This window comes from Neophocaena asiaeorientalis, unplaced genomic scaffold (genome assembly GCF_003031525.2).
Source record: "Neophocaena asiaeorientalis asiaeorientalis breed wild unplaced genomic scaffold, Neophocaena_asiaeorientalis_V1.1 scaffold43, whole genome shotgun sequence".
In the NCBI taxonomy this organism is placed as follows: Eukaryota; Metazoa; Chordata; class Mammalia; order Artiodactyla; family Phocoenidae; genus Neophocaena; species Neophocaena asiaeorientalis.
The window spans coordinates 4,844,114-4,868,930 of NW_020173674.1; the positions used below are offsets into that span (position 1 = coordinate 4,844,114).

At 56.0% G+C, this 24,817-nt stretch overlaps 1 protein-coding gene across 2 annotated transcripts in view; it reads right to left on the reverse strand.

The window, feature by feature from the left end:
* The window catches only part of LRP5 (LDL receptor related protein 5), an 82,576-nt gene that overhangs the window by 37,472 nt on the left and 20,287 nt on the right, over positions 1–24,817 (reverse strand). For both annotated transcript variants that reach the window (XM_024749191.1, XM_024749192.1), the window contains exons 5-8: positions 16,590–16,986; positions 14,512–14,683; positions 4,488–4,704; positions 2,429–2,718 (exon numbers count right to left, since the gene is read on the reverse strand). In XM_024749191.1, the coding sequence (XP_024604959.1) occupies positions 2,429–2,718; positions 4,488–4,704; positions 14,512–14,683; positions 16,590–16,986 (1,076 nt within the window). The remainder of the gene's footprint in view (positions 1–2,428; positions 2,719–4,487; positions 4,705–14,511; positions 14,684–16,589; positions 16,987–24,817) is intronic.

Sequence of the window (24,817 nt, forward strand, 5' to 3'; positions counted from 1 at the left end):
TCTTCAAAATAGTTGTAACCTTAAAAAAAAAAAAATCACTGTATCCTTTCACCCAGTAATCTTCCTCCTGAAACTTTATCCATAGGAATGAAAACACAGAAGAGGCTTTACCCACAGAGATGCCTGTTACTGTGGTATCACTTGGAGTCGGAAAAAACTGGAAGAACATTTAAAATAAGGGAACGGGACTTCCCTGGTGGCGCAGTGGTTGAGAGTCCGCCTGCCGATGCAGGGGACACGGGTTCGTGCCCTGGTCTGGGAAGATCCCACATGCCGCGGAGCGGCTGGGCCCGTGAGCCATGGCCGCTGAGCCTGCGCGTCCGGAGCCTGTGCTCCGCAGCGGGAGAGGCCACAGCAGCGAGAGGCCCGCGTACCGCAAAGTAAGAAAATAAATAAAATAAAATAAAATAAGGGAACGGTTAAGTATGACAGGGAATATATGTGCACTGGAATATTTTACACGTTTGAAGAATTATGTTAAAGAGTTTGTACCAGGCTGATAATGCGTACCGCCAAATAAGAAAAATAAATAAAATAAAATAAAATAAGGGAACGGTTAAGTATGACAGGGAATATATGTGCACTGGAATATTTTACACGTTTGAAGAATTATGTTAAAGAGTTTGTACCAGGCTGATAAAATACCTGTTATAATGGGACGTGGAAGAAACCAGGATACAGAATTCTACATAGCACGTGGTTATGATTATGAGAAATACTAACACAGGGAAAAACTCAAAGGAAATACAGTAAAATGACATCAATGGCTGACTTGGGATGGTGGGGATGTAGGTGTTTTTGTTTTCTTCTTTATACTTTTCTGTATAATATACTTTTCTCTCTTCTACAATGAACCCTGTGACTTTTAAAATCAGAAAAATCTTTAAGAGCCATGTAATACCAACAGTAGAATAAAAGATAGGTGACTAAACCGTTTTGAGTTGTCCGGTGCTTTAGAACAGGGGTCAGCAGACCTTTTCTGTAAATATTTCAGGTGTCACAGGACATGTGGATCTGTCACAACCTAGTGGCACAAAAGCAGGTGCAGACGATCCATGAGCAAGTGGGCACCAGTGTGACCCAATAAAACTTTATTGACAAAACACGGAGGCCAGCCCACGGACCAGTATGCCAAACCCTGCTTTAGAAGATGAGAGAGTCTTTCCTGTATTCATCCAGGATGTTTATGTTAGCACCCGGAACAAAGAAAGAGCTTGCTAAGTAAGTGGGCACTCGTGAGGGAGTGGGTGGGGTGAATCGAAAAATACACGGACACACAGTCACTCTAGAAATGGCCACCTGTGTGTCCACTGGACCTGCTCATTGTAATCATTCGTGCTTATTTATTAACACAGGTTCACTAATGTTCTGATGGTGTGCATCGAGTTACAATAAATATTATAGTTCTTTTATTTTTTTTAATTTATCTATTTTTTTGGCAGCACTGTGTAGCTTGCGGGATCTTAGTTCCCCGACCAAGGATGTAACCTGTGCCCACTGCAGTGGAAGTGCGCAGTCCTAACCACTGGACCGCCAGGGAAGTCCCTATAGTTCTTTAAAAAAAAAAAACAAAACAAAACTTTTTCTATAAGGGAATACTACTCAGCCATAAAAAAGAATGAAATGTTGCCGTCTGCAACAACATGGATGGACTGGGAGGATATTATGCTAAGTGCAATAACTCAGACAGAGAAAAACAAATGCTGTGTGATATCACTTACATGTGCAACCTAAAAAATACAGCAAACGAGCGAATATAACAAAAAAGAAGCAGATTCACAGATACAGTGGTTACCAGTGGGGAGAGGGAAGGGGGAGGGGCAACGTCACGGTAGGAGAGTAAGAGGTACAAACTACTAGGTATAAAATAAGCTACAAGGATATATTGTACAACACGGGGAATGTAGCCCGTATTTTATAATAACTATAAATGGAGGATAACCTTTAAAAATTGTGACTTACTCTATCGTGCACCTGTAACTCACATTGTACAGCAAGTAAACTTCAATTTTAACAAACCATTAAAAAGACAAGGGACTTCCCTGGTGGCGCAGTGGATGGGACCCCATGTTCCCAACACTGGGGGCCCGGGTTCGATCCCTGGTTGGGGAACTAGATCCCACATGCATGCCGCAACTAGGAGTTCGTATGCCACAACTAAGGAGCCCGCATGCCGCAACTAGGAGCTCGTATGCCACAACTAAGGAGCCCACGTGCCGCAACTAAGGAGCCCATGTGCCACAACTGGGGAGCCCGTGAGCTGCAGCTGAGGCGCCCGCCTGCCGCAACTAAGACCCCACACAACCAAATAAATAAATTTTTTTTTTTAAAAAAAGGAAGAAAACCTTTTTTCAGCCTCTGAGGCGATACCATCACCGGGTAGGTATTCACGGGAAAGGTGCACAGGGAGGATGCCCAGCTGCCGTACCTTCAGGCTGACGTCAGTCCAGTAGATGTGATGGTTGGACAGGTCAAAGTCCAGGGCAGAGGCCTCCTTGACGCCCGTGAGCGGGATGGCCACGTCGTTGTTATTGGTGTCCAGGGAGATCCTGTGGATGGCGGCCCGGCTGGTGAACACGAGGAAGGCCTCGGGGACGATGCAGGTCTTCATGTCACTCAGAAGCTCCAGGCCGATGGGGCAGCCGCACTTGGCGGCGCGGGGCGTGAAGAAGCACAGGTGGCTGCAGCCCCCATTCCTGTCTGCACACGGGTTGGTCCCTGGACGGAAAGACACAGGCTCTAGACGCCAGAGGCCCAGCAAAGAGGAGGTGGGCAGTGGCTCCACGGTTGTACGAGGCTTCATTTCTGCCAGACGTCACACAGGGACAGCAGGTGGGTGGATGGAAACCCAGGGCCTCCCCAGGCACGGGGAAGGCACGTAACAACGGCTGGCTCTGGGCCCAGGGCATCGCCGCACTTGGACTCCTCCATCCTCATGGCGACCTGGGGACAATCGCACCCCCTGCCGCCCCCACCCCGCCGGGCCTGGACTCCCGGCCTGCTGACAGGACCGCAGCCCAAGACGCCACCCAGACAGTTCCTCCTCCCGTTTCCGGCACTCTCGGTGCCCTCGAACTCAGATGCACCCAGGACGGCCAAAGGCGCCTTTCTTATTGTAGCAGACTGTACTTAGCATTCATGTATTTTTGGCCAGGCCGTTAGTCTCACTCATCTGCTGCAGTGCTGTTAAAATTGGCTTTAATTTAGTGTTAAGTATTTCAGCTAGAAAAAGAATCCTCTCCCCCATCTCTCCCAGTAAATCCCTACATGAGAGAGAGAGGAAGAGGGAGGGAGGGGTCCAATTTCTCACCCGATGGATATATCATGTTTCTTATCTCTAGGGTTTTATTTTTTATTTTTCAGACACTCACTAACCGGTGGACCTCACGTTCCACAGTGGATGAAGAACGTGTTTTCAAAGGCGCTGGTAAACTAAGTGTGTTGATTCCATCGCCTTGTCTCAGGAGTGCAGGTTGTGACTAAAGGCCTCTCCCAGAGACCAAGATGCACTAGATCTCCCCAGGGTCTCCGCCCACGGCCTCACCTCCAGGCCTTTGCTCAGCTGTCCCTTCTGCCGGGCAAACCCTGACCCCCACCTGCTCCCTAAATTCCAAGCTCAACTGCCCTCCCTCGTATTTTAAAGCCAGGCATCCCTCTAACACCTCAACTGTAGTCATCAGCCTGGCAGCAGAGCTAACTAAGGGGTGTCTCACCCACTAGACTTAAGGGCAAGCACTGGTCCTTCCTCCCTCCCTCCCTCCAGCAAAGGGTTGCTGAGTGTCTCTGATGTGTAGGTGCAGTGCTAGGTGCAGTGCTAGGCCCCAGCTGGGGACAGGGTCCCTGCCGCCACAGAGCCCACAGTCCCGTCCCCCCATCTGTCCTCCCACCACAGCTGGACACCACTGTCCCCAGTGTAGCCTGTCGACCTGCACTGGGAATCATATTTATAAAGAGACAAATCCTTGTGTTAAGGGAGCTTTCTGCAGATCCTGGCTTTCAGATAAGAGGTGTGTGCCTGAGGGTCCAGCCTGTCACACTGGACAACAATCACAGCTCAGCCCAGCCACGAGGTCCAGGCAGACCCGGGCATGAGTCCTGAGCTCGGCCACCCATTAGCTACACGGCTTTGCCACCCTCTCCCCAGCGCAAATAGGGCCGCGTCGTAATTCGCGTAGAGGGCTGCTCTGGGCACTAAGGCACTTAGCCACGGCCTCGCACGCAGCAGGCGCTCCGCAAGTGTTAGCCATCGTGAGAACAATTACTGCCAGCAGCGCCCAGTCACCATGCCTGGTCGATACCCCACCCCCCTGCCACCGGTCCTGGACCAATATTCTCACCATCTCCTGTGCTGTCCAGCCCCAGAGGGGTGCCCCAGCCGGGCACTCACACCCCCAGCTTTGGCCTCCAACCGGGCTGCCTGCGGACCAAAAGGGCAGCCACGAGCCTGTGGCATGGCTGCCCCACAGCTGGAGGCTGACCCGACTCACCGACGGCCTTGGCCACGTTCACGGCCTTGAGCCCCATCAGGTCGGGCAGCTGGTCGATGATGACGTCCCGGCTCGCCTTGACCTTGTGTACGCGCTCGATGCTGCGCCGCTGCCAGTCGGTCCAGTAGATGAAGTCCCCCAGCAGCGTGAACCCGAAAATGTGTGGGAGCTTGTCCTCCAGGAGCGTCCGCCGCTTTGTCCCGTCGATGTTGATCACCTGCAGGATGGCAGACGTAGGGCTGAACCAGCCTCGGGCCTGAACTGCCTGGAACAGGACGGGCCCCAGCAGCGTCTGCGCCTGGCGAGGCCACCTAACAAAGCCACGGCTCACTGGGGCAGCTGGATGAGTGATGTTTTCAGTGATGGGGCCACTGCCTCCCCTACCTGGGGGTGGATGCTGGGCTGAGAGGGGCAGGCAAGACAAACACGTGTCCTCTCTCTCGCCATTGCTGGTCGACTAGCAGTAGCTGCCTGGAATACCAAGGTGTGGGTCTCCGACCCGGGATGGGCTCCTTGATTAGTAATGTCCGCCAAGATGTAGAACGGGGAGGCACCAGTTCGCACCCTTGACGCGGAGCTCAGTTCCAAAAGGCTGGACAGCCAACGTACTGCAAGCCCTGGGCAAAGCCTCCCACTTGTCTGTGGACTAATTTCTTGCTTGGTCAGCACCAGGTGAACTCTGAGGACGCTTCTGGGTCTAAGTCTGAGCCTACAGCTCTAAGATGCTTTCCAATACCAGACACACTAGTAGCTGTTTACTCTGAGATGTAAAAGCTAAATCTTTTTCTTGAAGAGTCAGCACTGATTAAAAGCATCAACCACAAAAGCCACAGAGGAGAAAACTACTATCAAACATAAAAACGCCTTAACCAACCGAAACACACAATCAGGATAAGATGTGGTTGTGATGACAGATGACCCTGTGGGAGCTGATGTGAAAAAGAAGATAAAAATGTAACATCCAAACTCTCCTGGCTCTCAAGCCAGGATGAAAGAGACATGATGAATTAAAGGCAGGTTTCAACAGGTCTCCTGCAGCCGGATTATATTTCCAGCTCATCAGAAAGGCTACAAACCTTCAGGTTTGCAGGTGGCAGACACATAAGACAGGTCGGGTGTGTGCTGAGCAGAAAAGACTTTGGTCCTCTGTTGTTGGACAGCACAGGACAAAACTGCTGGCTCAACCAGGAGTGGCAGGCAGCTCTGGGCCCTACAGCCAGGGGTCCCACCCCAGCTCTGCCCCACAGCCAAGTCCCTCTGCATCCCACATGGACCTCAACCTCTCCACCTGTAACTGAGGGTAGCAGCTAAAGTCACCCTGGAGGGACTTCCCTGGTGATCCAGCGGTTAAGACTCCACGTTCCCAACGCAGGGGGCCTGGGTTTGATCCCTGGTCAGGGAACTAGATCCCACATGCCTCAACTAAGAGCCCGCAAGCCACCACTGAAGATCCCACATGCCACCATGAAGATTCCACATGTTGCAACTAACACCCAGTACAGCCAAATAAATAAATATTAAAAAAATAAATAAAGTCACCCTGGGAACTTAACCAAAGAACAGTGGCTGGGCCCCAACCTGGGGCAATTACACCAAACTGGAAGGCCAGGTACGAGTCCCGAAAGCAGCTCCCCACAGGTGGCTCCAATGAGCAGCCCAGATGAGGACACCGGATGGGACCACGTCCTGTACCACGAGCTGGAGTGTAGACCTTGGGCTGTAGGATCTCCGTGCGGAGCTCTGGGCACCACGCCTGGCCCACTGGTTAGCCATACAGGGCAGGTGATGGATTAATCCTCCAAACTGGTCCAGGGTGCTGGTTCCGGCTTCGGCCCCACAAGAGGAAGGCAACATAAAGGCGATGAACACACGCTTTGCACAGAACTCAGACGTGGGGAGGGGTCTCGCCTGGGATTACCGCCGAGGAGGTGCACAGCAAGAGAAAGAGTGTCTCTAAAAACACACAGCCCGTAAGAGGCAGGGCTCAAACCCCTGCTCCTTCCTTGACACAGCATAACCAGGGCTGGGCGCTGGGGGCGGGGGCGGGCAGAATGGTAGATGTAGGACATGATCGCTATAAAGAGAACATCCACATCTGGAAAATAAAGACTCCACCTTTTATATACCAAAATGTCAACAGCATCTCTTGAAGAGATTTTTCTCATCCTTCTCTATGTCCATATTTTCTTTATTTCCTTTAACAACTCAATTCCAGACATAAATAAGTGCATGTTCTATTGACTGAGGGGAGGAAGTACATGTTCCCCAGCTTAGGAAGGATGAAAGTGAGCCCGCAGAGGACAAGGGGCCAGATGCGGGGGGGCGGGGAGACAGCCGCTGGCCAGCAGCAATCCCTCCCCCAACCTCTGTCCCCACACGCACCCTCGCCCCACCCTCTGGTTGCCCAGAACAAAGTGAGGAGGGTGTGAGCTGCTCCCCGCCCGGGCTGGGCTGGCGGCACCCACAGCAAGGACAGAACCTTGGCTCTGGGCTGGCAGGGCCTCCCTCTGCCTCGGAAGCCCCTCCCTCACCCCATCCCACTTTGAACGATTACAGACCCCATGAAACACCTCTCAGGCCCTCCAACTTGGGAGGACATCAAGACTCTAACACTTGAGAAAATAAATGATCCCAAAGCGGCCTTTTTACGGCAGCTTTCAACACACCTTGACCAAATCCAACACATCTGTAGAAGTAACTCTGCTGGACCAGGCCTTTCCCAAATCCTGGAGCAGACAAGTAGGACCTGTGTACAGGGAACACACGTGTCAACCCCCCCGTCCCCAGGCTCCCTCTGGGGCCAACTCGGGGGCCTCCACCTTTCCTGGGCCCTGAGCGGAGCCCAGAAAGAACAGGATCTAATCTGGGCCACCTGATAACATGGGAGCCGGGAGAGAGCACAGGAGGCGGATTGCCGGGGACAGGGGCTGGCAAGCTGCTTCTGAAAAGGATCGTGAATACCTTCAGCTTTGAGGCCATAAGGTCCCTGTCGCGGTAAAGCAGCCACCGAGGGTGCCTAAAACAAGCGCGAGTGTGTTGCAATAAAACTTTATTTGTGCAAACAACAAAAATTAAAAACAAAAAACCTGGAAGTTCATATAATTTTCACATGTCACGAGATACCATTCTTTTGATTGTTTTCAATCACTTAAAAATGTAGGGAATTCCCTGGCAATCCAGTGGTTAGGACTCTGCGCTTTCACTGCCGAGGGCCTGGGTTCAATCCCTGGTCAGAGAACTCAGATCCCACATGCTGTGCAGTGCCGGAAAAAAAAAAAAAAAGTGTAAAAACCACCGTGCGTTTGAAAGTGGCCCAAACATAGTAGTCATTCTGGCCTCCGGTCCACAGGTTTCAACCCCTGCTCAAGAAGTTCCCCTGCCCTTGATTTTCAGGAGAGGAAACTAGATACCTCCAGGAAGTTATGTCAAAATGGTCAAGCCAGATGCCGAAGGCGCCCGAGTGCCAGCCGGCCTTGCTGTCTGACCTTTTGGCCTCCGCCCTCCTGTGCTCGGCTGACTCCACACACCAAGCCCAGGTCTGGAGTGGGGTAGAGGCAGGGCAAGCAGAACGCACATCCATCCCCTGGCCAGCTCATTACACGACCCGCAGATCAACGGCTGCGTGATGCACAGAAGGGTGGGCAGACCCCAGAGAAGCCCGCCCTCAGCTGTACTCCAAGAGGCAGAACCCACAGCTGCGGGGGCTGCACGGCCACCCACAAAACAGTAGACCCCCGAAAGTCACCTGAGGTGCAATCGCCTTACACCGAATCCTCTGTTTCTAATGACTTGGCCGTGCAAAGAGGTGAGAGCCTGAGACCAACCCTTTGAAAGCACACGTTTAAAGAAAAAAAAGAGTTCTGCTCTCTGATGGAACAATTATACTCAGACACAAAGCCCCAAATTAAAACTGCTCTGGTTATTGTTTCACGTAACAAAAGAGATCTTACACACCCGCACAGCTTGTGGCCCCGCTGCCCGGAAGCCCTGCACCCTTCTTCCCCAGGGCTCATGGACCCGGACACACAGCCAATCCGTCACTCCTGCAATGAGTGTTTATTCTGTTCGTGCTGGAAGTCACCTCCATCGACTCAGGAAATGTCAGGAACAGGGGGACGGATGTATTTTTAACTTCTCAGGCTGTGATTCATCCTTGGCCCGCCTGCTCCACCGGGTGTGTCACTCCCCACCGGGTACTCCCCACGAATGCCTACCCTGACAGTAGATGGCCACCAGCAGATGGCAGCTGCAAGGCACACAACCTCCCCGTGGTCCTGGCCGAGTAAGACATCAGGGGGTGCTGCAGAGAGCCCAAGTGACCCCGGGGGCCTCCAACGAGTACAAGGCAAGCCACACACAGGTGACACTTCCTGCCCCAGAGACGGGCCAAACAGCCTGGACTATGGGTCGACCTGTAAAACTTCTTCTTCCATCCTCGGGGCGGGGAAACAGCTGGGGAGGAAGCTTTAGAAAGACAGCTCAAGTACACGAAGGGCAAGGCCCGAGCCTGCTCTTACCCGGGAATGGCTAAAACCGCCATCCAGGGACCTGCCTGATCACTGTGCGAGCACAAGGGTGTTTAAACGCTTTGCCTATTTCAGGATTAATAACGGGGCACCATTCCTCCCGCTACTCTAGAAACTGGAGCACCATTCCTCCCGCTACTCTAGAAACTGGAGGAAACAGACAGGATATACACAAGTCAGTGAGAGGACAAGGCAGGGCTTCAGAACCAACGCGGCTGGAGAAGCAGCTAGGGTGCTGTCAGGGGAGCTTGAACGACCCGCACCCCAGCCCCCTGGGCCCCCATCCTCTCTGCTCGGCATCCCTCTAGAACACTGAACACCTGACGGGCTGCGGTTGTCCCGGTCACTGCTGTCTGTATCTCCCCTTCTAGAATACTGACCCCACCAGGGCATGGGTCTGTCCCGTGCTGCTTTTCCAGCACGAGGTGACATTCAGTGAGTGCTGCAGGATGAACAGATGCTCGCCCAGGGACGGGGAGGGGGTTGAGGGAAAGAGGCAGCGCGAGCTACGACAGGACAGGAGTTCCACTCGGGGATGATCCGACAGGCAGCTGTGGGGAAGGAGGATGCAGGACGGGCCGGTGAGGGGAAGTGGGGGACAGAGACAGTGGGGGAAGGACTAAGAGGGAGAGGTCGCTTCTGATGTAGACCCGGTGTGTCCTGACTCCCTGCCAGGGGATCAGCACAGAGACCCCAGTTCAAGCCCAGAGAGCTCCCACCTGCTTTGGGAGACATGGCCGCTCACAAACAAGTGAAAAGATGATGACTCCATAGCTAAGTGAGAGCACAAGCCCTGCATCGATGTGGAAGGCCTTACAGCCTCTGGCTGGGAGAGGCAGCCTCCAGGCCGGAACCAGGATGTTGCTGTTGTGGAAAGGAAGACCCTACACTGTGTGGCCAAGTGCGTGGATGAGGTGAGCTGCTCCCGTACGTGAGACCGTGGCGTGAGGCGGGAGGCGACTCAGGCTTCCGAGGGAGAGGGCCGGGGGCAGCTGGGCACGTGGGCTCAGGAAAGAGCTCTGGATGGAAGAATCTGCTTGGGAGAGGACCCACACTGGGCTGTCATGGGCCCGGCACCTGCCAAGAAGCTGGTCAGAGGGAGAGGAGGGAAGTGCAGGGCCCAAGGGGCCATCAGTTAGAGACAGAAGAGGGAGACAGTGAGTCCGAGTTACTTTTACCAATAAAGTTAAGTCTTGTGGCGCAAGGCCGAAGAGCTGTGGCAGGTTGGGGGAGGAGAGGACACGCCCTTGGGTTGGGAGCCTAGCTGGGCAGGGAGGGGGAGGGGGAAACATGCAAGCAAAGGGTGAGAGGCCGGGTCCTGAGGATGCGGCTGGAGCCACGGGAAAGTCTAAGCACCTGTGGGCAGGAATCTCTAACCCCAAGGGCTCTAGACTCAGGAAGAGGGTTAAGGAGGTGTCCCAGGGAACCCCCAGCCCAAGAGGGTGGGAAAGCAGGGAGCAGAGAGGCAGCTCTGTGGATGCAGAAAGAGGCGGGGGCTACACCCATGTCCACCCCACATGGCTCCAACCTGCGCACGTCGGGACTGCCCTGGCGGTCCATCCCTGGTCCCTGAGGACAGGAAGGGGACCTCAGGGCTGCCTCCCAGAGTGAGCCAGCCCCGGGCCCACCCCCACCCCCAGACGGGGAGCCACCCCGAGCTAATCCCCCGAGGAGCTGCCGACCTGAGGCTGGCCTGAACCCGCTGTCCAGGATGCCGTCACACGCAAGGCGGCAGGAGGCCCACCTGGAGGGCGGTGCGGCCCTGCCCGCAGTCTGGACTCGGTTGCACAAATCCATCTATGTGCCAGGACCGCTGTCCAGAGGAATCCCCACTTCGTGGACTCGGCCCTCTAGACCTTTGTTCTCCTCCTGGCTCGTCGGGGTATCAGCCACAGCTGCCCTGGGAAGTCATTTTCGGGACGGGCGGGCGAAGCGGGAACCTGACTGATGCCTCTTCAAAGGGAAGCCGGTGGACAGCGCGTGGAGCTCCTTCCTGCCGGCGCCTGCGCTCGGAGCCAGGCCACGCGCACAAGCACGCGGGACAGAATCCCTTCTCCCATCCGAAGCAACCCGGCAAGATATGCCCAAGAAACACGCTCGGGCTCCTCAGCATCTATCTCGGGCATAATGTCTTAGAGACGTGACCACTGCTGGAAGTGTGTCCCGTCGCTGTGCTGACCTGGAAGAGCCCTCCCCTGACCGTCCCCCGGCCTGGAGTCCGACTGAGTCCTCAGGAAAGGAGACACGGCCCCTTGCCCTCGGCTATTCCCCCGAAGCCCATGGAATCCACCGTGACCCCAGCAGGGGCTTCTGCACCTGGGCTGGTGGCCTGATCCCAAGGTTCATGTAACATGTACCAGAGGAGCATCTGTTGGGCGTATTTACCAAGGTGACCCAGCACCTGGAGCAGAGCTGATGCCCACCGGGTGTTCAGTAGCAAACCCTGAGGCCCGAGAGTAGGGGGAGGGTGTCCACAGCAGGAACACACGGGCAAGTCCCCAGGCATGCTCGGGCCACCTCCAAGAAGCTCACCTTGGGGCATTTCACCACCGAAAAGAATGCCAGAAGGGTCTGCCCTGGGCTCCGGGCTTGACTCCAAGAAGCTGCCATGACCTAAGGCACCTGCTATTCATCGGGGCGCTTCCCACCCTTGGAGTTCACACGGAGAACCACCTCTATGTCTGTCCATGTCAGTGGCTTCCCTGGGTCAGGGGCGGAGGGAGAGTCCAGCACTAACCCCGAAGCTGGGGTCAGCTCTGGACGTGTGGGCAGGCGGCCTAGGTCAGCGTTCCCAAAGTGTGTGCCACCGGAGCCACGGCACGGAAAGAAAGGGGACCGTAGATCGTGTAGTTTGAGAACACTTACGCAGTTTAGTCCCCCGTGGGAGGTCTGCTTATTAAAGTGTATTAGAGGCTCCAAAGAGAGAAGTGAGGCAGGAAAGTCACCGCACGTTTCCCAAGTTTGTTGGATTAAAGAATCCCAAACACTTCCAATTCTTCTGTCTCTCTTTTGGGGCCTCCTGGTGATTAGCTCCAAATCAGCAGGTGATACGCTTGTGGCGCGTGTTCCCGGTTTGTCCGTACCAGCCACCGCGTACTCTGCCGGCAATAACTTTGTCACTTACGCCACGCCCCTCCCCCATCCTCCTGCTACCATGATGTCCGCGTTTTAGGGCCTCTGTTGGTTACCCCTGAAGCTCTTCCCCACCTGTCCGCTCCTAACTTTGGTCCATCCTACTGTTCCATAACCACGGCAGATAACGTTTCTATTATGTACCGTAGCCTGACGCTTCGGGCTCTGTCTGTGGATTGACTCTGAAAGCAGAAAATCAAAAAGCACCTGCTTGCTGCATGACCCTGAGCAGGTTACTGTCCCCTGGGCCTCAGTGCCTCATCCACACGTGGGGACGATGCCACACACCTCAAAACACTATTGTGGGACAGGCACATGGAAAGATGCTCAACATCACTCGTCCTCAGGAAAATGCAAATCAAAACCACCAGACACCACAGCACACCCGTGGGGATGGCCATAATAATAGGAGAATTTTACAAGTGTCAGTGAGGATATGTTGACATCAGAACACTCGCACACTGCTAGTGAGAATGTAAAATGGTGCAGACTGTGGAAGACAGCCTGACGATTCCTCGGTAAGTTAAAGATAAACCTAGTATATGCCCCAGCAATTCCACTCCTAGGTACGTGCCCCAAAGAATTAGAAACAGATGCTCAAATAAAAACTTGTACACAAATGCTCGTAACAGTATTATTCACAATCCCCAAAAGGTGGAAACAACCCACATGTCCACCAACAGATGAATGGATGAACAAAATGTGGTCTCTCCATACAATGGAGAAGGAATGAAGTACTGACACACGCTACCACACGGATGAACCCTGCCAACATTCTGCTGCGTGAGGCCAGACACGAAAGACCACTGATCGTACAATTCCACTCACATGAAATGTCCAGAACAGGCAAAGCCATAGAGACAGACGGGAGATTAGTGGTTGCCAGGGCAGAGGGGTGAAGAGGGGAGACTGGGGGCCAACTGCTTAACAGGTTATGGGGTTTGGGTGATGAAAATGTTCCCGAACTAGAGAGTGCTGATGGTTGGACACCACTGTGAATGTGCCACTGAGTTGTACACTTTAAAATGGTTAATTTTATGTTTATTTTACCAAAAAAACCCACTGCTGTGGGAGTAAACCGAGCGATGCCTGTAGCGCGTCTGGCAGTGTCAGCTGGACACGTGCATCCCCAACCCACTCCCGGGGTGGGCGTGGCTACGGACACGGTGGGCGTGGCTACGGACGCGGTGGGCGTGGCCACGCCGCAGGAAACAAGGGTCTCGCCTTCAGGCTCAGAGGCTAGAGAGACAAGTGTTTTCAAACAAGATCCTTTCAAAAGTGACAGTTTATAGGGAACTCCAACAGGAAATGGTGCCAACTGCAGCTCCTTGGGTTTGCGTGGGAGAGGGATCTGCCCAGCCCTGAGTCCCCTTCACGTTCCCGCTCAGAAGCGTGGCTTGAAACCCCGTGACACAGACGCACGGTCATAGTCTCACTCCCGCCTTCCCCCTGCAAGCTGCCTGCTGGGGGTCTCCCCATGGAGCCGTGAGAAGAGTGAAGGTGACCCCCAGGTGGTGATATCAGCAAGCAGTGATGTGAACAGAGCTGACAAGGATCGTGCAGAAGCAACCGGAAGCGAGGGAGGCATCCAGCCGAGGAGAGGCACCAACGTCAGGGACCAATTTAACTACCGTACGGTCAAGAGCACCGCAAACAACGCACCCCCGAGCAAAACGCAAGATGCTAAAGAATGCGTACAGAGCACCACTTTAATCATGTAAAATTACACAAGACTGCGTGCTGTTCCGCGTGACGTCCACATAGTAAATGTCTTTTAATGCTTGGGAACGAATCGTCAAACTTAGGAGAGTGGTCCCCTCTGGCATCAGCTACATTATGTTTTATATCTTAGGTTGGGCGGTGGGTGTGTGTTATTTTTATGACTTTGTATTTTGAAACAGGAAGTTGCACACGGAGTTCAGAGGGTTCCTGCGTACCCTGACCCGGTTTCCCCCTTAATAACATCTTTTTTTTTTTTTTTTTTTTGGCCACACCGTGCAGCATGCAGAATCTTAGTTCCCTGAACAGGGACTGAACCTGCACCCGCTGCAGTGGAAGGGCGGAGTCTTAACCACTGGACCGCCAGGGAAGTCCCCGGTGATAACATCTTACATACACCCTATGGTGCTGTTAACTCAGCTACATACCTTCCGTATGTCAGAAACACATCATAGTAAGTTATTTCTTCAAGGATTCTATTTGGCCAAATAGCATAGCACAGGTATCTATCTGCTGCCCACCTGACACGTACGACAGGCTGCAGGGGTGGCCAGGCCAGCCTCTGCATAAAGATCAGGGCTCGACGGCTGCAGCACTGTGCCTCCACCTGCGCTGAGCAGCTCCGTGGACCAACGAAGATGACTCACCTCGATTTTGTCCGTCTTGGCATCTCCCCAGTACAGCTTCCCCTCCTGCAGGTCCAGAGCCAAGCCATTGGGCCAGCCCAGGGAGGTGTTGACCAGGACGCGCCGCTCCTGCCCGTCCAGGTTGGCGCACTCGATTTTGGGGTTCTCCCCCCAGTCTGTCCAGTACATGAGGCTGGAGAAGAAGTACATGTCCGTGACATTGCCCATCTGTCCCATCCAGGCTGCACCCCTAGGACTGAGAACAGCACCCACCCACCCACCACACCTGAGCCTGTGTGCAGGACCAGGGGCTCCACGGAGACAGCGGGGTCTTAACTACACGGGGCCCTAGGACTCAAAACAGCAGACGCCCTGCCAAGGGACCCAGGGGAGGGAGGGGCTGAGCTCCCAGGGGGAGGAAGAGGCAGAGTGGAACCTCCTTCGAGTAGCTGAAGGGCTCCCACGTGCAAAACAAAGCAGGCAACGCGCTCTCTGCGGCCCCGAGAAGCAAAGCAACATCCCGTGGGGCGCTGGGGGCCCTCCGGGGTCGGGGGGCTCAGCCCAGAGAAAGCGGCCAGAGCTGGGCCCTGAGCACAGCGCCTTTCCGGGCTGGCGGCCTCTCCTCTCCCGCCCCTGAACCCTGTGATCTTATACTTGACCCGACCCCGTTTCCTGAGGTCCTCACACTCGAGGCCGGGGGGACCCCACCCCCCATTTCACAGGTAATGCCCACAGAGGGGGGTGACTTGACAGAGTTCATCGGTGGCAGAGTGGGAGCAGGTCCCCATCTCCCGAACCCAGAGCCCGCATCCCGACACTGGAGCTGGCCACGAGCTCCTGCCTGCCTGGCCCTCAGACCCCAGGGGCCCGCTTCTCACCCCCACCCCCCCCTCCCAGGGGGACGGCCCTGCCCCTTGACAGCCACACAGAGCAGCGTCTGTCTGTCCACTCCCCCTCAGGCTCCACGGTGCTGCTCGAGCCCTGGGCCTGTCCAGCCACAGCCCCGTGACCCGCCTCTGAGGGCTGTGCCGCTGGGCTTCCATAGACAGAGGCAGCTCCACAGCAAGAGCACATCTGAAAGCCCCGGGGCGGGGACCAGAGTACAGGCTCCCTGGGCAGAGGCGCTGCAAGCCCTGCCCCCCACACACAGCAGGCACCTTGCGGGGTCGCCTCACACTGAGCCTCAGCCCTGGGGCAACGGGAGAAGCACCTGATGCCTTGTGGGCTCTCCGATGGGGCACATGCCTCGTGGGCATGGTTACAGTCAATGCAGCTCAGTCACTCCCCCCAGGGACCTTCCCGGGACCAGCTGCCTTCCAGGGCTGCCCTCCCAGCCCCTCCAGGCCATCCCCAGGACGCGGGCCCACATCCCGCACTGAGGGCGGGGGGCTTCCCCTGCAGCCCCAGCCCCCAAGAGGTCCCAGCACTCCTCCCCTCTTGGGGCCTGCCAGTTTCGTGTTCTTGGTCATGAGGTCCCAGGAAGGCACTCAGCTGCTACCCTCTGAGCAGCTGAGGGTCTCAGAAAGGCTCCTACACTGATTGACCAGATTCACAGAATCCTAAATTGCAAAGTTGGAACCAGACTGTTAGGTCCAGTCCCCACCTCCCATCTGTGTGACCTTGGGCAAGTCACTTAACCTCTCTGGGCTTCAGCTTCCTCCTCCGTACAACTGTACCTACCCCACGGGGCGAGAGGAGGAGAAAAATGTGCTTGCTACATGGAACGTGCCTGGCAGAGATCTGGCACATGTGCAGTAACTGTTGCAGTGGCCACCACTCTTGTTACCATTATTAAACCAGAAATCACCCCAGTGGAGGGCTCCATTTTACAGGTGAGGAGATTGAAGCCCAGGGGGAAAAATGACTTACCCAAGGTCTCCAGGATTTTCTATAAAGGTAACCAAGTTCTGTGTTAGAGCTTCTCAAAGTCTGGTCCCCAGATCAGCCTATCACCTGGGAGCTTGTTAGAAAGGCAAGTTCTCCTGAACCAGGACTCTGGGAGCAGGGCCCAGCCATCTGCTTCATCCTGATGTGGGAAGAAAGCTCCAGGACCACCGGCCCCCCGCAGCCTGGCTCCCAGCGCCCGCCCCCAGCCTTACCCCATCACGGGGTGCAGCACGATGGCACGGGGCTCGTCCAGGTCCTCGGACACCAGGATCTTGCGGGAGGTGCCGTTGAGGCGCGTCACCTCGATGCGGTCGGTGCCCGTGTCCGTCCAATAGAGGTTGCGGGCCACCCAGTCGACTGCAATGCCGTCGGGGTCGTTGATCTCGGTGTTGACCAGCGTCTGTGCCCCCGACCCGTCCAGGTACGCCCTGCGGATGGCACGCACCTCGTCGTCCGTCCAGTACACGTAGCCCTCCAGCGGGTCGTAGTCGATGGCGATGGCATGCCGGATATCATCCACCTGCAGCACGATGTCTGTGAAGTCCGGCGTGTCCAGCGAGATCCTCCGCAGGTCCGTCCGGCGGGCCAGTAGCAGCACCTCCTCGGCCCCTGTGGACACACGAGCAGTGGGGTCAGAGGCCGGCGGCAGGACAGGAGACCGGGCCTGCAGTGGGCGTGGCAGGAGAGGGGCTCAGCCAGGTCCCCGGGGCTTCCCTGGCAAGGACAAGTAATGTTAGGTAACGTTCGCCGAGATCTTCCTATACAGCCACTAGTTCATCCTCAGGAGAGATCCGTGCGGCTGGCGCTATTTGTACCATCATCTCACAGATGAGACAATGGAGGAGGCACAGAGAGGTTAAGCAACCAGCCAAAAGCCACACGGTCATCTGGCTTCAATCACTGTGTAAGAGCTGCCTCACACTCAGTCCCCCTTCTCCCCTGCAAGCCTCTCTCCTGGCCACAAACCAGCCCCAACTACCAGTCCCACCTGGGCCCTGGGCTCCAGGCCCCACTCGCCCACCATACTCCTCAAAGCCCCAACTGGACTCAAATGCCACCTCTTCCCTGAAGCCCACCCTGCCTCCCCACGCCCATCCAGCAAGGCAGCTTCAGGTCCCATGACCATACACGTCATCACAGGTCCATCGCTCCCAGGTGGCCGTCTCACCCACAGGGGTGAGCGCCCTGGGGGCAGGTGCCCCATCTCCCCCTTTGTCCCCCCAGCAGTATCATGTACTGTTGTGTATTGGTTTGTTGTGATTTCCAATCCGCTTGTTTACGACTTAAGTGAAGTTGTTTTTATCTAAAGGTGAATCTGTTTACGTGGAGGAAGCTGTGCCAGGGTGACGTCATCGACATGTCCTTGTCGATACACTCAGCTGGCGATGGGCTCCACTGGGGCTTCTCGATAAGGACAATGACGCAATGGACATTGAGGCTTTAAATACCAAGGGTCTGTGAGGACTGGGCAAGGCGACTCCTGGCTGAGCTCCTGCCGTGGACAGGCCACTCCTGGTCGGCAGTGCTGTGAGAGCACACAACAGTCTCAGGAAGAGAGGGGACAGCTGTTCCTGCCCTGGTGAGGAGCCTCCTCGTAGGCAGTGGTACAGCCACGGAAGGGCCCCTGGAATGACGACCTTCAGAGCAGCCCACCTGGCCCGCCGTCACCAGTGCTGTCACCTGCTAGCTACGTGCCCCGGCAGCAAGGGACCTGAGCCGGCAACCAACACCCAGCTTTTTTTGTGTGTGTGTGTGTGTGTGGTACGCGGGCCTCTCACTGTTGTGGCCTCTCCCGTTGCAGAGCACAGGCTCCGGACACGTAGGGTCAGCGGCCATGGCTCACGGGCCCAGCCGCTCCGCGGCATGTGGGATCTTCCCGGACCGGGGCACGAACCCGCGTCCCCTGCATCGGCAGGCGGACTCTCAACCACTGCGCCACCAGGGAAGCCCAACACCCAGCTTTTAGTTGGACGGACTGACTACGGAGAGCCAACTCACAGCAAGGTACACCTCAACTACATTTGGACTTGACATCCTTCACTTTCCCTTTGCCTGGAACAATGATGTAATTGGTTTGGAGTACATTATTTCTTTATTGACTTATTAAGAGACATTATCCCATATGGTATTGGCTTGTGAACTATTATTATTAATATTATAAATCCTAATTCCCACAGCGAACCTGTGTTAGATAAATTATTGGCAAAGACAACCTCGGTCTCTGAGCATAACTTGCCCTAAACAAAACACATCTGACTCTGCCCTGGATCCTCCCTGGATTCATCAGAACTCCCAGGAGAAGTAGCCTCACGTGCTACTCCCTGGAGCCTCACATGGACTCAGGGGCCCTAGGAGCGCTGGCCAGCCGTGACTCGGACACCTCCGGAGGCTGCTGGGGTCAGGGTGTGGCCCCTCCCCCAGAGCTGGGTCACAGTCCGCATTCATTCGGGACCTTTCTGGTCTTAAGGCTCCTGCTTCCTTGAAGCAGGAAGATTAGGCTCACAGACACCTCTGGCACCCGGGGGCCACTTGCCTGGTTTGATGAAAGGCCCAGAATGGGGAAGGACCCACCTGAAGTTACACAGCTGTGAGGGATGGGGGCAGCCCAGCACCCTCTGCAGCCGACTGCCTGGTCTCCTCGAACAACTGACCGGCTTTTTGTCACAGGGGTGGAGCCTTCGGAACCCAGCGTTTTACAGGGGTTCTGGGGCCCCCTGCCCTGCATTTCAATTAAGGGCAGGAACCCCATCCGGACTGTGCTGCTCTGAGGCCCAGAGTTCATAACCCGATCCTCCCGCTAGAGGGCGCGCACGGACAGCATGGCTTCACGAGCCCAGTGCTGGGGAAACTGGGGCCATCAGATGGGGGGAAAAGGGAGGTGCCCAAGGTGCCCGGCTACGTGGGAAACGTCCCAGATCCAAACTCAGATTTCGTTAGAGGTGTCCATGCAAGTTCTGGTTTGGTATGTGCTGGAGGGAGGGGAGGGGAATTCTGCATTTCAACCGATCGTCTTCTGCTGGGCTCCATTCCCAAAATGTTCTAGTGACATCAGACCTGTTTTTCAAGGGCCAGGTCACAGGCCTCCTCCTCCTCCAGGAAGCTGTTCCTCCCTCCCCTCCAAGTGGATGGACTGACCACACATATATGCCGCCTGCCCCTCTGCTTGCGCACCGCCCTTAGTGGCTCACAGGGATTCTGGCACATTGCCCCTCTGCGCTCCGCAGCCCCCAACACAGGGCCATGCCCAGAACAGGTGCTAACATCCTAGGACAAGCAGGGAGAATTCAGGGCAGAAACCTCCTGGCCCTGCCCCTGCTGTGTGATGCTGGGCAGGTCCCTAACCCTCTCTGGGCCTTAGTTTCCTCATTTATAGTGAAGAATCAGCCCAACCTGATGGTGTCTGAGTCCCCATTTAGCTCTGACATCAAGGGGACCATAAACCAAACTCTACGGAGGGCTCTGCCTTCATCTGCCACCATGGGGGCTGGGGGAGGGAGCTCCCCAGAAAATGCTGGGTCCCGATGGAACCAGACGCTTGGTCGCCAAACATATTTCCAGCTTGTTCCACCCGTCCCTGTTCCCACGATCCTCCAGACACAATCACCTGAAATAGCATAGTCCTCACACCAATCTCTGAGGCGTGATCACGCCCCATTTTCCTGAGGAGGAACCCGATGCAGAGAGAGGTTAAGCTCCCCGCCCAAGGACACACGGCAGCAAGGTACCACGAAACACTTCAATCCCCGGAGCTGGCACACGCAGGAAGCCCAAGATCGGTGCGCCGGCCCAGCAGGCTCGCTCACCCCCGCGGTCTCTTTGTGGGCAGCTACACTAGGCCAGGCCCCGGACCAGGTGCTGGGGTTCGGGGTGGACACAAAAGATGCGGGAATTGCCCCCACGGTACTCCTGGGGTCACGGGGCAGAGACCTTCAGCGAGCAAGACCACTAACGAATCAGTGCTGGGAAGGAAAGCTGGGGTCACGGGCACCTGTGAAGGGGGCCGGCTGAGACTGGTGGCGGGGGACTGGCCTCCAGCTGCAAGAGCCTCTGGGATCCATGTGGCTGTGACCATGCAGCAGATTCCAGCAGCCTGTCCCCGTGGGCACAGAGCCACCAGGGACGAAGTGTGCCTGGTGCCAGCCCTCTGGTAACCAGGTCGGTACAAAGCCTCAAGCACACCCCGCCATCAGGGAACCCCATTTTCAGCATTCCTCAGAATTAAGTCTCTGTGGCTGAGGCAGTAATTAAACTCTGGGATAAATCTGTAGGTGTTAATTGACTCCAAGGCTGGGGCGGGGGAGTGTCTCCGACACCCTTGGGCTGCAGAGCCTTTGAGGTTTTTACTTGAGTTTTGCCGAGAGAGAACGGGACCCCCAGGAAAGAGCCGCGGCCTGGCCTGTCTGCCTGAAGGTCGGAGCAGGCAGTGCCCAGCACAGAGGCGTGGGGCACGCCACCCAGGGCCAGGCCAGCGGGGGCAGCCGTGAAGAGAGGACCACGGGCCTGGGCCCCTTCCTTGGCAGATGCTCATTAGGGCAACCTCCAGGGTCGTCTGTAGGGAGGTGTGAGCGGCAGCCTGCTTCGGGCCCCCTGGGGTGGGCGCAGGGCGCTGTGCCGGGCCCGGAAGAAGAGAGGCCAACCCCCTCCCTGGGACCAGACACAGAGCCTGGGGAGGAGTTCGTTTAAACACCAGGGAAGTAAACTGTTTAGAAACTAACAGTTTGGCCAAATGGTTTCCTCTGGGGTTGTTTAAACAAACAGCCTGCCCCACAGAGCTGCCAGAGAAAGTGAAACCTTCCCTCCCGGCTGCGCAGAGGTCCCTGCAGCCTCCTCTGGGCAGGCTCCTGACCCCTGCCCCTCCCCCTGCACGCAGGCAGGAAAGAGCGGGGGCATCCGTGCCTCAGAGCCAAGCGCAGGGCACGGGGCACAGGCCAGGCCAGGGCACTGCCTTCCTGGCAGTATGTTCGCCTCAAAACACAAAAGCAGACTGGACAGAGGGCCCAATGCCACGGACACGTCCAGATCAACGGCCTCCCTCCCTGCCAACATCCATTCAGACCAAGCCACCGTCCGTTCTGGGGCACCGTCCCTGTGCCAGGCCCGGGATCGCGCAAACGAGGGGACACAGAGAAGGGCTGCTGTAACATCCCCACCAACCAGGTGGCTCGGATCAGCAGAGACTGACTCTCTCACAGTCCTGGAGGTCAGAAGTCAAAACCCAAGGTGCTGGCAGGGCCGCACTCTCGTGGAAGGCTCTGGGGAGCATCCTTCCTCGCCCCTTCCGGCTTCTGATGGTTGCCAGCGATCCCTGATGTTCCTTGGTTTGTGGCTGGATCCCTCCAATCTCTGCCTCCATCTTTACGTGACCTCCTCCCCTGTGTGTCTGTGTCTAAATCTCCCTCTTATAAGATGACCAGTCACTGGGTTTAGGGCCCACCCCAATCCAGCATGACCTCATCTTAACTTGGTTACAACCGCAAAGACGCTACTTCCAAGTTAGGTCACATCCACAGGCTCCGGAGTGGGGATTTCACTGTGTGTATTCAGCGGGGGTGGGGGGCGACACACACACCATTCAGCTCCCAACAAGTGCGGAACAGAGGGTAAGGGGACAGTCTCCATAGAAGGATGGGTTCAAGGGCAGGAACTCCAGACAGAAGGGTTGGCATGGGCAGCAGCGTGGAGGCCGGAGGGCGCAGGGGCCGCTCTGCAGCCCCGTGGGCAGGAGTGGGGCTGACCATCAACCGCCCCCTCCCCGTGGGGTCTGGTCTGAGTTCGGAGGCTGGGTGCCCCCCGAGGGTTTGCATGGTCCCGCAGGCCACGACTCTTCCCTGAATACCTTCTGCCCGCAGGACGCCGGGGCAGCTCTGAGCCCACCCCTGTCTGCAAGGAAGCCTCGTGCAAGTGGTAGCTCGTGCCTGTAGCAGAAGCCCAGCCACAAGACACACAGAGAACCACCTGGAACAGAGGCCAGCAGGAAACCCAGGTGAACACCTGCAGTGCTATCTCTGGACCATTCCAGCCGGCCTTCCGGTCTCCAGCAGGGGTCTGTGTGCTTTCTGTCAAGGGCCAGGTGGCAGACGCTCCAGGCTCTGCAAGGCCACGGCCACTTCTCTCAACCCCTCGGCTCCACCGCGGCAGCTTGAAAGCTGCCACAGACGACGGGTCGGCAAAGGTGTGCAAAGAAAACGTGCTCCGTGGACACTGGAATCTGAAGGTCCTCTCATTTTCCCAGGTCACAAAACACTCTTCTCGTGATGTTCTTTCAACCATGTAAAAATGTAAGAACGAAACTTAGCCCGCGGCTGCCCCAGAACAGGCAGCAAGCAATCTGGCCCGTGGGTGGCGGTGTGTCGACCCCTGCATGGGAAATACGTGTGACTTTTACAATATTAGAAATCAATTCTAATACTAAGGGAAACTGCGTCAGGAGGGAGAGCAGGTACAGAGGGGCTCTCAGTGCTCTCCACTCCACTGTCCTGTAAACCGAAAACTACTCTAAAAAACAAAGTCTGTTAAGTGTTTTAAAGAAAGGTAAAAGGCGTATAAATCAACAAGAAAACTACCCAGACCGCAACAATAAACAGGCAAAGACCATAAACACAAATTAACAGAAGAAAAAAAACACAACCAATAAACACGAAGAATGGGTAACTTCTCCGTAACTTGCAAGTAGAAGCAGGAGGCCAGTGGCTACCAGCTCGGTTGCAAGACGGGTTAACGCTCCGGGGCGGGGGGGTTGCACATCCCCCCAGCCTCCCAGGGGACTGTCCCGGGCACACGTTTCCTGGATGGCAATGTGGCTCAGGGACCCTCTGACCCGGCAACTTCCCCTCTGAGAAGCCAGCCCAAAGCAGCAGCTAGAAATGCACATGGATTCCTGGTCACAGAGGATCACTGAGGCTTGGTGAAAACAGCGAAACCCACACACCCAAGGGAAAGAACCTGTAAATGATCTAAAAAGATCCCACAAAAGGAAAGCATTACATAAATGAAGGGGCTGGGGGTCCAGGTCAGCCGTTACACACAGCCCAGACAGCACACTCTGGAGAAGGGCAGAGGCAGGAAAAGCTCGTGACATGATAAGCAGGAAAGTCAGCCGTGATGCTGCACATACAATACAAGTCACGCAGAGAGCTGTGAACGCGTGCATGGAGAAAGGACAGGAAACACCTCAAGATGTTAACAGCGGCTATCTTTGGGTGGCAAAATTAAGGGTGTTTCTTATTTTCTCCAGTATTTTTTTGGATGTTTTCCTTCCTATAGTGAACACAAATGTTACTTTGTAACAAGAAAAAACCAAGGCTTTAAAAGAGGGGTGCACGCATTCGTCCTTAGAGGATCGCACGGTCTAGGTGGGGAGGTGGGTCTGGACTCCGGGGACCCACCGGGTCTTTCTCACTAGGCCACCTGTGGTGGGGGGGGGAGAAGCGTCCTAGCCCTCCATTAAATTGCCACAGGCCAGGGTTGGGGGGACGGGGTGCGATCTATTCGACCTCCAGGTTCTGAGCTGTTTGGGGGTGCAGAACAACAGGAGAAGGAAAGGATGGGGCAGAAGCACCCACAGCCCCCCAGACAGCCCGGCAGGACACTGCTGGTGGTCGCCCAGTGTGGGAACCTACCTGAAAGGGCCTCACGGTTAAGCCCCTCCAAGCCCCAACGTGGGGAAAGGGATTTTTCACTAAAGGGCAAAGTAACAGCGCATCCCAGGCAATAGACTGACCAAATTAACGCCGATGAAAGAGGCAGGGCCCTTGACCTCCCCGCCCTCCAACCCAGCGGGCAGGGTGGACATCACCTCCATCCCCCGCTGAACCAACTGCAGGTCTAAGGTCACGGCCCCCGGCGGGAAGGACCAGCCCCCCACACACAGAGGCTCACGCCCCAAGGTCCCCCCAAGGCCACACCAACCCCAGAAGCTTCCTCCTGCCACAAAGGCAGAGCCAGGCCCAGCACAGGCCGCCCTCCACGCTGCAGTTTCTAAGGTCATAAACAGCTTCACAGCCGGCAGGCGGCTGGCTTCTTTTTGTATTTTAGCAATTGATTTTCTCCACTGCCCCCCGGGGGTAAGTGGTTGGACAAACACTGAGACCATAAGCTGACACCCAGGCCCAGGAAACCGCGCCGAGCGGCCGCAGGGTCACAAGGCGCAGAGGAAGTGGCCAGGTCGGGCACCGGCTCCGCTGGAAACCCGAGGCCCGAGCAGCTGTCCCCCCGCACGGCCCACCCCCGGCCTCCAGGCCAGCAATCGGGGAGGCTGCAGCCCCTGGGAACCACCAGCCAGACAGGCACCCCAGCCTGGAGCTGGGGCTGTGTGCATGGCGTCACCCCTGCCCTGCGACCAGGGGTGGCCGGATAGCGGCCGGGTTAGCGCCAGCCCTGTGACCCGCCCCCCCCCAGAGGCCAGCCCCACTGCCTCACTGAGCGACCCTGAGCAAGTCAG